Source organism: Pistacia vera, unplaced genomic scaffold (genome assembly GCF_008641045.1).
Source record: "Pistacia vera cultivar Batoury unplaced genomic scaffold, PisVer_v2 Contig878, whole genome shotgun sequence".
NCBI classification, from domain to species: domain Eukaryota; kingdom Viridiplantae; phylum Streptophyta; class Magnoliopsida; order Sapindales; family Anacardiaceae; genus Pistacia; species Pistacia vera.
This window is the reverse complement of record NW_022196754.1, coordinates 573864-585736: the sequence shown is the minus strand read 5'-3', so window position 1 is coordinate 585736 and position 11873 is coordinate 573864. Positions and strand designations below refer to the sequence as shown.

At 33.0% G+C, this 11873-nt stretch overlaps 2 protein-coding genes across 2 annotated transcripts; one reads left to right on the top strand and one right to left on the bottom strand.

The window, feature by feature from the left end:
- The first annotated feature begins 2725 nt into the window (after positions 1-2725).
- LOC116119243 (phosphatidylinositol N-acetylglucosaminyltransferase subunit C-like) lies at positions 2726-4623 on the top strand. Its single transcript, XM_031405184.1, has 2 exons — positions 2726-2826; positions 3470-4623. The coding sequence occupies exon 2, from the start codon at positions 3661-3663 to the stop codon at positions 4561-4563; it is 903 nt and encodes a 300-aa protein (XP_031261044.1). The 5' UTR covers positions 2726-2826; positions 3470-3660; the 3' UTR covers positions 4564-4623.
- Positions 4624-4908: 285 nt separating this feature from the next.
- On the bottom strand, positions 4909-11643 carry LOC116119241. Its single transcript, XM_031405183.1, has 2 exons — positions 11550-11643; positions 4909-5427 (listed from the first exon to the last, which is right to left on the bottom strand). The coding sequence occupies exons 1-2, from the start codon at positions 11641-11643 to the stop codon at positions 5207-5209; spliced, it is 315 nt and encodes a 104-aa protein (XP_031261043.1). The 3' UTR covers positions 4909-5206.
- Between the last annotated feature and the right edge of the window lie 230 nt (positions 11644-11873).

Below are 11873 nucleotides of genomic sequence, written 5' to 3'. Positions count from 1 at the left end.
ATTTTAAATTAAAATTGAAACAACTAGAATAAAGAACAGTAGAACACTCACTGTTTCAGCCAAGATGGTGAAGGCCAAAAAAGCTGAAAAATCAGATTTTTTCTTTTTTTTTTTTTTAAATTTTCCCAACGACCTTACCATCTTTCAAGTAAAAAATCCAAGCATCTTCTCCTGGATAACTATATTTATCCAAATTATAAGTTTCTTCTCTAAATTAAACATAATTAACACAAATTCCTTTACTTCCCCACAACTCTTTAGCCGAAACAAAATATGAACAATCTCGACTTAAAAATATCACTGCATCCTCCAAGTCCAATCCATTTACAACTCCAACCTACTTAATTTCCAATCTTAACAACCAGAAACAAATCTTTAAGTGCCTTCATCAAATAAACTTACCAAGAATTTGTCTACAGACTTTGAAAAACTTCCGAATTTCTGTAGTGAACATGCAACTTGGGAAATAGCCAAAGATTTGGAATCTACAGCTATAGTGTAACCTGTGGAGAACAAAACATAGAACTTCTTGTTATGATAAATAATATCAGAAATATGGCGATAAAAAAAAAGAAAAAAAAAAAAAATCAACCCCTATTCCTGTATACAGTCCATTTGTTGTCAAACATATCTCCACACACTCAGCTCTCTTCCTCCAAATTTCTCCATAACCGATCAGTGTCATCAACACAAGTGGTGAAAATCACCTTTTTAGATGAATAAGGTGCCTTTGAGAAATCCCCATAAAAGGGCTTTTTATTTTACCTTTACATGATTTACCACTTGTTTCATTTGGTACGACTTTTTTACTTATATTCAACCAAACAACTAACCCTTTTTTTAATTTTTATGATTTTTTTAATTTTATTTGGTTACGACGATTAAAAACCATAAGAATTTAGTGAATTGTTAAATTTGCTTAAACACTTTATAGTTATGTAAATATATCGAAAAGTGAATTCCTTTTTTTCAAGTATTATAATATTATCTATCTATATTTATTAAGCATTTGTTAAGGTCAATCAGGTTTTTAATCATTAGCTTAGGGTTTGTCAACAACCATTAATATAATAGAAATCAACAATCTTTAAAAGATACGTGATCTCAACATTTTTCTTCATTTAACTGTTAAGATCCCCCGTCCATTAAGTGTAGGATTAGTGGGTGGTTTATTAACCCTTGGGCTCCATCCCCAGAGGCGGATCCAGCCCCTTTGAGGATTGGCCCATACTTACCCTCAGATTTAATTTTAAAAAAAAAATACTACTACAATATATAACTCACAAAAAATTGCTATATATATATATCCAGGTTTATTATTAGATTTTAAAAAAAAAAAAAACGAGAATTATTATACATATATCCAAACCTACAAAAAATTTGCTATTAATATATATACATTCCAAGCCCATATCATATTAAAAGTTTAAAACTCTCTCAACTCTTCTTTTTCATTACTCAACCTGTTTTTTATGATTTTATCCTCAAAATTTTTTATTCTCTTATTTTCTCTTCCTCTTTCTCATGTTATTCTCTTTTAAAACTTTTGGAGACTGAAATTGTTGAAGCTTTCACTACTCAAGGTGCTACAATTAGCTCCGTTTTTTGTTTTATCAATTTTAGGTATGTGTATTGCTTCGTTCAATTTAGTTTATTTTAGGTTGAATCATGCTTGTTTCTTGGAGGTTTTTTATTCCAATTTGAGAGAAAAAGACATAGATCTTATTAGTTTATTTTATGTTTTATGTCTGAGAATGTTCCTATTAAAACCTTAACTATATTTTAAAGGACTTTATTTTTCACTCTTCACCCACCATTTTCCTACATTTCAAACGTTACCGTTCAGTTGCTCAAAATTATTGAGGAAAATTGAGTTACTATCTATGTTTATATTAAGAAAATTCCACATTTTTTCATTAATCATATTAAAACACAACGTAATATTGACTTGATTTAAGTTTTGGTTAACTTTAACTTAGGCTAATTCTGATCAAAGTCATGAAAAATTATATTATCCAAATATTAAAAAAAAAAAAATTAAAAGAATGTTTTGCTCAAGATTCACTCAACACATTTACTCAAAATTTTGTTTCTTATAGATTTATTCAAATAGGAAAATATTGTATTATTGCATTCATTTCTTTCAAATTCTTGATATTGTATTATTTTCTTTACTTATAATTTAGTTATTTTTTAAAATTTTCATTAGTTGTTTGACAAACAATAGCAGAGCTGTAAAGACCCCTTCTCGACAAAAATCATGATCCGTCACTATCCATCCCCTTACACGTCAGTTTTAAGAGTGAGTTTTACCCAATGGATTCGTTACAATTGGGTTAGAGAAAAAAATGGTTGGTTTCTGATAATGAAGTTGTTTACAATCAAAAATTGGTATGAAATGAAAGATGAGAAAATAAGGTGGGTACAATGATATTCACCATAAATAGGTTGGAGTTGAAAATTAAAGGTTATAATAGTGGCAAATTTAAAATTTTGACATTTATTTAATAAATAAATACGAGTTCAAGAATTCTGTTAATGTTGACCGCTGGATTTCGTGGTCATTGGTCAAAGGAAGACGAGTAATGATCTTGCCTACTTTGAAGGGGAGGTATGATGATTTCTCATACCTTAGGGGATTCATATAATTTATTAAAACCTTAGGAGCGCATAGTAATTTTCAATTTTCTTTTTAAATGTTTGGCTGCCATACTCAATCTCACAGAAAGCTTCTAAAATCTAACGGAGGAACCAATAGAGAGAAGTGAACAGAGGGACCACCGAAATTGCGCCGTTACGTCCGCCGTGGCTCTTTGCCGGAAAAGTGTGAGTCTCTCAATATGGATCCCAAGTCCTCTTTCAATTGAATTTATATTGATATTTCGCGAATTTTCTTTTTCGGCTTATTTGCATCTCTCAATGGCGCATTCCGCTGCCGTTTTGAAAATTCTTGATATTAATCATGTTGTTTACTTTGATTGAATTCATAATGGAGCGTTGGTTTGGTGAGTGGTAAATAGATTAATAATAACTGGGATTTTTATTAGATATAATTTAGATGATAGTAACTTGATTTACATAAGGTATGATTCTAATTGTTCATGGTGTCGATGATTGTGAATGTGTTTTGAGTAGCAAAATTTTAATGGGTTTTTGTTGTTATAGTCTGAGCTGCTATAATTTCTAGTTTCACATAAGTTTTTTTGGCTTCTCAGTGAGATATTCATCATTGCTGGTTCTACTATTTGGGGATTTTGACTGGCTTTTATGCATTTGAGGATAGTTGTCGAAACTATTAAGCATATCTTATGATATAAACAGATATTAAATGAGTTTTCTCATTAAGTTGTCAGTGTTCTTAGTCATTTTAGTCGCTGGTGTACTTGGATAATTACAGTTGTCATCATAACTGATTAAAGAAATTTTAGAAGAGAGAAATGTCATCATAATTGTTGCCGTGTGTGGACAGGTTTTTTTGGTTTTGAAGTGGAGGTTGCAGCAGTAAGACATTCATCTGGCATTTATGTTGTTTCTTGTGGATCTGATATGTGGTTGAATAGGCCTGTGTGAATCAGGGGTTGTGTTGTGAAAGATGTATCTTCGAATGCTGACAATTTGAAACAGAGCAGATTACGGTTGCTATAGGGCGGTGGAATTGCAATGGATAGAAATAGCTCTCCTCCAACTCCTCGCAGATGGAGAAAAGTGGCATATGGAGGAATGCAACCTGGTTTTGATGACAACCACACGGATGAATCTTTTCTTGAACATATGGTTATGAATGCCAATGTAGTTAAACGGGACATGATAAAGGTGATGCAAGACTCGGTTTCCATCTCACAATATCTATGCATTGTTGCTCTCGTTGTGTTGGTTTGGATCTACACACTTAGATCAACTCTTGATGAAAATTCCCTTTTGCTTCTTGATGTAAGTCTCCTTGCATCAGGTTTCTTGATTCTACTTTTAACTGAAGAAATGCTTTCTCTTAACCTGCTGTTCCATTATATTCTCAATATCTCTTTTTTTATGACCGGTCTTTATGTTTTGGCTCCTATCTACCAAACACTCACGAGGTCTATAAGCTCAGACTCAATCTGGGCTGTGACTATCTCACTTCTCATACTCCATCTCTTCCTGCATGACTATTCAGGGTCTACTATAAAAGCTCCGGGGGCACTACAGAATCCAACTTTAACCAGTTGCATCTCGTTAAATGCTTCTGTCGTGGCATCTGTTTTCATTGCATCCCGACTTCCATCAAGGCTACATGTCTTTGCTATCATGCTATTCTCCTTGTTAGTCTTCCTTTTTGCTCCACTAGTCACATACTGTGTAAAGAAATACTCCTTCCGTTTACACCTTTTGTTCTCATTTACCTTGATGGTTGCGACATTGGCTTTTGTTTATATGCTTCACCGGCTACTTTTCGTCTTGTTCTTAGGCCTGTTGGTTTTTGTGAATGTGGTATGCCCTTATTGGCTTATACAGATTCAAGAATACAAATTTGAGATTAATGGTCCTTGGGACGAGGCTAAGCTATGTTTTGATATTACAGACTGAGAAATTGTATGTTACTTTCTATATGTTAAATGACAATTTTTTATACTAATGAGAGTTCATTTTGTACAATTTTATGTTGGTTTTTCTACCTGGTGTAATATAATTTTATCAATTCCAAAGTCTGCTGAAGGAACAAGTTAATTCAATTGACATACATCTATGAATGTTTGTTAAACATGCATTATAATTACAAGTTCTGTTGTTTCAGCTTTATTAAGCATATGTAACTCAAATTCTCGTGAAGACATCCCGAATGCTTAATGGTAGCAGCATCAAAAGACTAATAGAAGAGATATGGAGGATCTTAATATTTGAAAAACTCATCTTCAGCTTTGAATTGCATACTTGAATGAAAAAAAAAAATCCAGCAATTGTTGAACAACAGAATTTATTTGAATTCAAGAACTCACTATTAAATATGTATATCAAGAACCTTACTCTTGGTTAACAAAAAAGCAAATCTAATAAATAAAAAACGGATATCAAAGGACACTAATCACATATCTAGAACTTAATAATAGTAATTGGCAACATAAAAAGATATACAACCAAGTAGATTTAAGCTATTATACTATTAGAGACTCAGCCAGCACAGTTCAGGTTCACTCTTTCCACAGGTGAAATGAGAAAGGCTTTGGCTGTCCTACTTTTCTTTCTTAGAGGCCTCAGACGACACCTCAGCTTCACCAGTAGGCTGGCTTACACTAGCTTTGGCCTTGGCGAGAAATGCAGGATCTGGCTCGTGTTTGTCTGAAGGCTCCTTAATTGCCAAATAAATATAGAATGCAATAACTATATTGACCGATATAACAGCAAGTAATCCACTCAACAGCGTCAGGCCGTAAGGAGACAAATGAGCTGAACCTGCAGAAACGAATGATGATACAGGTGACCACCGAAACTGCGCCGTTACCTCCGCCGTGGCTCTTCGCCGGAAAAGTGTGAGTCTCTCAATATGGACCCAAGTCCTCTTTCAATTGAATTTATATTGAATTTCGGAATTTTTTTTCGGCTTATTTGCATCTCTCAATGGCGCAATCCGCTGCCGTTTGAAATTCTTGATTATTAATTATGTAAATAATATCAGAAATATGGCGATAAAAAAAAATCAACCCCTATTCCTGTATACAGTCCATTTGTTGTCAAACATATCTCCACACACTCAGCTCTCTTCATCCAAATTTCGCCATAACCGATCAGTGTCATCAACACAAGTGGTGAAAATCACCTTTTTAGATGAATAAGGTGCCTTTCAGAAATCCCCATAAAAGGGTTTTTTATTTTACCTTTACATGATTTACCACTCGTTTCATTTGGTACGACTTTTTTACTTATATTCAACCAAACAACTAACCCTTTTTTAATTTTTATGATTTTTTTAATTTTATTTGGTTACGACGATTAAAAACCATAAGAATTTAGTGAATTGTTAAATTTGCTTAAACACTTTATAGTTATGTAAATATATCGAAAAGTGGATTCTTTTTTTTTCAAGTATTATAATATTATCTATCTATATTTATTAAGCATTTGTTAAGGTCAATCAAGTTTTTAATCATTAGTTGAGCGTTTGTCAATAGCCCAAAAGATTAATATAATAGAAATCAACAATCTTTAAAGGATATGTGATCTCAACATTTTTCTTCATTTAACTGTTAAGATCCGTTGTCCATCAAGTGTAGGATTAGTGGGTGGTTTATTAACCCTTGTGTTCCATCCCCAGGGCGAATCCAACCCCTTGGAGGGTAGGTATGGATTTAATTAAAAAAAAAAAAAAAAATACTAATACAATATATAGATTCACAAATTTTTTTTATTAATATGTATATTCAAGCTTATCATAAGATTTTTTAAAAAATGAGAATTATTAAACATATATCTAGGCCTACAAAAAATTTGCTATTAATATGTATACATTCCGAGCCCATATCATATTAAAAGTTTAAAACTCTCTCAACTCTTCTTTTCTACGGCTCAACCTGTTTTTTATGATTTTATTCTCAAAATTTTTTATTCTCTCATTTTTCTCTTTCTCTTTTTTATGTTATTCGTTCTTAAAACTTTTGAAGACTGAAATTGTTGAAGTTTTTACTACTCAATGTACTACAATTAGCTTCGTTTTTTGTTTTATCAGTTTTAGTTATGTATATTACTTCTTTCAAGTTAGTTTATTTTAGAGTTAAATCATTCTTGTATTTTTGAAGGTTTTTTATTCTAATTTGAGAGAAAAAGACATAGATTTTGTTAGTTTATTTTATGTTTTGTGTCTAAGAATATTCCTATCAAAACCTTAACTATATTTTAAAGAACGTTATTTTTCACCCTTCACCCACCACTTTTCTACATTTCAAATGTTATCGTTCAGTTGATCAAAATTATTGAGAAAATTTGAGCTACTATCTATGTTTATACCAAGAAAATTCCATATTTTTTCATTAATTCATATTAAAATTCAATGCAACATTGACTTAATTTAAGTTTTGGTTGACTTTAGCTTAGGCTAAGTTTGATCAAAGTCACAAAAATTTATATTATAATCTTTGAAAGCAAAAAAATAAAAAATAAAAAATAAAAAATAAAAGAAGGTTTTGCTCAAGGTTCATTCAACACATTTATTTAAAATTTTGCTTCTCATATATTCATTGAAGTAGGAAAATATTGTGTTATTGCATTCTTTTCTTTTAGATTCTTGATATTGTATTATTTTCTTTACTTATAATTTGGTTATTTTTAAAAATTTCACTAGTTGTTTGACAAACAATGATAGAGCCGCGAAGGTCCCTTCTCGACAAAATCCTAGATCCACCACTGTCCATCCCCTTACATGCCGGTTTTAAGAGTGAGTTTTACCCAATGGATTCGTTACAATTGGGTTAGAGAAAAAAAATGGTTGGTTTCTGATAATGAAGTTGTTTACAACCATAGATTGGTATGAAATGAAAGATGAGGAAATAAGGTGGGTACAATAATATTCACCATAAATAGGTTGGAGTTGAAAATTAAAGGTTATAATAGTGGCAAATTTATAATTTTGACATTTATTTAATAAATAAATACGAGTTCAAGAGTTCTGTTAATTTTGACCGCTGGATTTCGTGGTCATTGGTCAAAGGAAGACGAGTAATGATTTTGCCAACTTTGAAGGGGAGGTATGATGATTTCTCATACTTTAGGGGATTCCTTAATTTATTAAAACCTTAGGAGCCCATAGTAATTTTCAAATTTCCTTTTAAATGTTTGGCTGCCATACTCAAAACTCAAAGAAAGCTTCTAAAATCCAACGGAGGAACCAATAGAGAGAAGTGAACAGAAGTGCCACCGAAACTGCGCCGTTACCCCCGCCGGCTCTTCGCCGGAAAAGTGTGAGTCTCTCAATATGACCCCAAGTCCTCTTCAATTGATTTTATATTGACATTTCAAGAATTTTCTTTTCGGCTTTTTTGCATCTCTCATGGCGCAATCCGCTGCCGTTTGAAATTTCTTGATATTAATTATGTTGTACTTTGATTGAATTCATAATGAAGCGTTGGTTGGTGAGTGGTAAATATTAATAATACTGGATTTTTATTAGATATAATTTAGAAGATGGTAACTTGATTTCATAAGGCATGATTCTAATTGTTCATGGTGTCGATGTTTGAATGTGTTTGGAGTGGCAAAATTTTAATGGGTTTTGTTGTTTAGTCTGAGCTGCTATAATTTCTAATTTCACATAAGTTTTTTTGGCTTCTAATGAGATATTCATCATTGCTGGTTCTACTATTTGGGATTTGACTGGCTTTATGCATTTAAGGATAGTTGTCGAAACTATAAGCATATCTTATGATATAACAGAAATTAATGAGTTTTCTCATCAAGTTGTCAGTGTTCTAGTCATTTTAGTCGCTGGTGTACTTGGATTTACAGTTGTAATCATAACTAATTGAAGAAATTTTAAAGAAGAAATGTAAAAGTTGTGTGTTTTTCTGGTGCAGTTTTCTCATCAGGTTATTACTGTTTAGCAATTATGGACCTAACTGTTGCCGTCTGTGGATAGGTTTATTTGGTTTTGAAGTGGAGGTTGCAGCAGTGACATTCATCTGGCATTTATGTTGTTCTTCTCGGATCTGATATGTGGTGGAATAAGCCTGTGTGAATCAGGTGTTGCGTTGTGAAAGATGTATTTTCGAATGCTGACAATTTGAATAAGCAGATTACGGTTGCTATAGGGCGTGAATTGCAATGGATAGAATGTTCTCCTCCAACTCCTCCCAGGTGGAGAAAAGTGGCATATGGAGGAATGCAACCTGGTTTTGATGCAACCACACATGAATCTTTTCTTGAACATATGGTTATGAATGCCAATGTAGTTAAACGGGAACTATAAAGGTGATGCAAACTCGGTTTCTATCTCAACATATCTATGCATTGTTGCTCCGTTGTGTTGGTTTGGATCTACACTTAGATCAACTCTTGATGAAAATTCCCTTTTGCTTCTTGATGTAAGTCTCCTTGCATCAGGTTTCTTGATTCTCCTTTTAACTGAAGAAATGCTTTCTCTTAACCTGCTGTTCCATTATATTCTCAATATCTCTTTTTTTATGACCGGTCTTATGTTTTGCTCCTATCTACCAAACACTCACGAGGTCTATAAGCTCAGACTCAATCTGGGCTGTGACTATCTCACTTCCTCATACTCCATCTCTTCCTGCATACTATCAGGGTCTACTATAAAAGCTCCGGGGGCTCTACAGAATCCAACTTTAACCAGTTGCATCTCTTAAATGCTTCTGTCGTGGCATCTGTTTTCATTGCATCCCGCCTTCCATCAAGCTACATGTCTTTGCTATCATGCTATTCTCCTTGTTAGTCTTCCTTTTTGCTCCACTAGTCACATACTGTGTAAGAAATACTCCTTCCGTTTACACCTTTTGTTCTCATTTACCTTGATGTTTGCGACATTGGCTTTTGTTTATATGCTGCACCGGTTACTTTTCGTCTTGTTCTTAGGCCTGCTGTTTTTGTGAATGTGGTATGCCCTTATTGGCTTATACAGATTCAAGAATACAAATTTGAGATTAATGGTCCTTGGGACGAGGCTAAGCTATGTTTTGATATTACAGATTGACAATTGTTCTACTTTTTATATGTTAAATGACAATTTTTTATACTAATGAAGTTCATTTTGTACAATTTTATGTTGGTTTTTCTACCTGGTGTAATATAATTTTATCAATTCCAAAGTCTGCTGAAGGAACAAGTTAATTCATTGACATCCATCTATGAATGTTTGTTAAACATGCATTATAGTTACAGTTTGTTGTTTTCAGCTTTATTAGCATATGTAACGTAATTCTCGTGAAGACATCTCGAATGCTTAACTGTAGCAGCATCAAAAGACTAATAGAAGAGATAGTGAGGATCTTAATATTGAAAAACTCATCTTCAGCTTTGAATTGCATACTTGAATGAAAAAAAAAATCCAGCAATTGTTGAACTACAGAATTATTTGATTTCAAGAACTCACTATTAAATATGTATATCAAGAACCTTACTCTGGTTAACAAAAAAGCAATCTAATAAATAAAAAACGGATATCAAAGGACACATCCATATCTAACTTAATAATGGTAATTGGCACATAAAAGATATACAACCAAGTAGATTTAAGCTATTATCCTATTAAGACTCAGCCACACAGTTTAGTTCACTCTTTCCACAGGTAAATGAGAAAGGCTTTGGCTGTCCTACTTTTCTTTCTTAGAGGCCTCAGACGACACCTCAGCTCTCACCATAGGCTGGCTTACACTAGCTTTGGCCTTGGCGAGAAATGCAGGATCTGGTTCGTGTTTGTCTGAAGGCCCTAATTGCCAAATAATATAGAATGCAATAACTATATGACCGATAAAACAGCAAGTAATCCCCTCAACAGAGTCAGGGCCGTAAGGAGACAAATGAGCTGAACCTGCAGAAACGAATGATTTCAGCAAGCATTATTTGAAGAAACTTAACAACATTCTTAGACAGATCTTATCACAATATGAGAAACTTAGAGTGGATCACACACACAGAGAGAAAATTATGATAGAATCAGATGAGCGTAAAATATCGAATACATTCTGCTGGTTTTCCATTTTTCCCTTTCTTTCGTTTTTTGTGTTTGTTCTACAAAGTTTTCTCAATTTGATTAAGATTTAATCACAAATGTCTGTAATGCAAATAAATAGGACCCTACATTTTACATCTAGGAGGCAAGAAAACTCAACCATCACTATAGCTAGGCATGGCTTCTCAGCTATAGAAACCAACCATGGTTTTAAAAGCTAATTCATAGAGATAAGTTTATACATTAGTTCCTCAACAAGGTCACAATTACCATACCAACTACTAAAAATTACAGAACAACAAAGAGTATAACTCCCAATCATCCATCCCCAATTTTACTGCAACAACATTTCTCTCACCGTCTCCACATAAAAACAAATAGAAAATTGAAGAAAACAGCCTACCAGCTTTACCATGAAAAGTCTACCACCTGCTAACAACCTTCCTAAGGCACTGCTCAAAGATTTCAAGCTTACTGCCACCACACCTTCAGATACTTAAACAACCATTGTATTAACGGCCAAAATATTAACTTTGCAAATTTATCATACTTTTCAACTGTTCCAACATGCTAATACCTCAACTAATTAGCTTGATTAAAATCTTTATCAAAATCCCATTCCTTAAATTACCGTTAGGTTTTTTAGACTCCCAAACAAGTTATCAATTTGGATGCTATCAATCTAATTTCCCATATAAAACAACAAATTTTAAGCCATACCCAGGAAAAATCAACGATATTTATCATTATTTTCAGAGCAGGAGCTTCACGAAGAATAAAAATCCATAAATAAATTAGAAAAACAGTGCTTGCAAAGTGGGATCTAAATCACCAAAATTATTCTGAAAAAATAAAAATAAAAAACTAAAATAAAAGAACATAATTAGATGAGATGATTTACCAGGAAGCAGATTATGATAAAACCAAATAAGATCGCGAAGGAGCTTCCACATGAACATCGATGCAATGAAGAACTTTTTAACTACTTCTGCCATGATTTACCTCAATTTCGTTTCACCAAGATACCCAAATTTTAATTTCTTTTTCAATGAGATACCCAGAAACTCATTAAACGTGCAGGCTCGAGAATACACTTCTTTGATTTTGATTTGTTAAACTGGAGCGTTTCAGTGAAACTTCGAACCGTGATGACGAGTTAAGTCGGCCTTTTGAACGAAGACAGGGAAGTTACTGTTGGATTTTGATCATGGATGGATCCTTTTGG

Coding starts and splice junctions, on each gene's coding strand:
- LOC116119243 (XM_031405184.1), top strand. CDS start 3,661: ATGGATAGAAATAGCTCTCCTCCAACTCCTCGCAGATGGAGAAAAGTG.
- LOC116119241 (XM_031405183.1), bottom strand. CDS start 11,643: ATGGCAGAAGTAGTTAAAAAGTTCTTCATTGCATCGATGTTCATGTGG. Junction 5,428..11,549: donor TTATCATAATCTGCTTCCTG/GTAAATCATCTC, acceptor TCGTTTCTGCAG/GTTCAGCTCATTTGTCTCCT.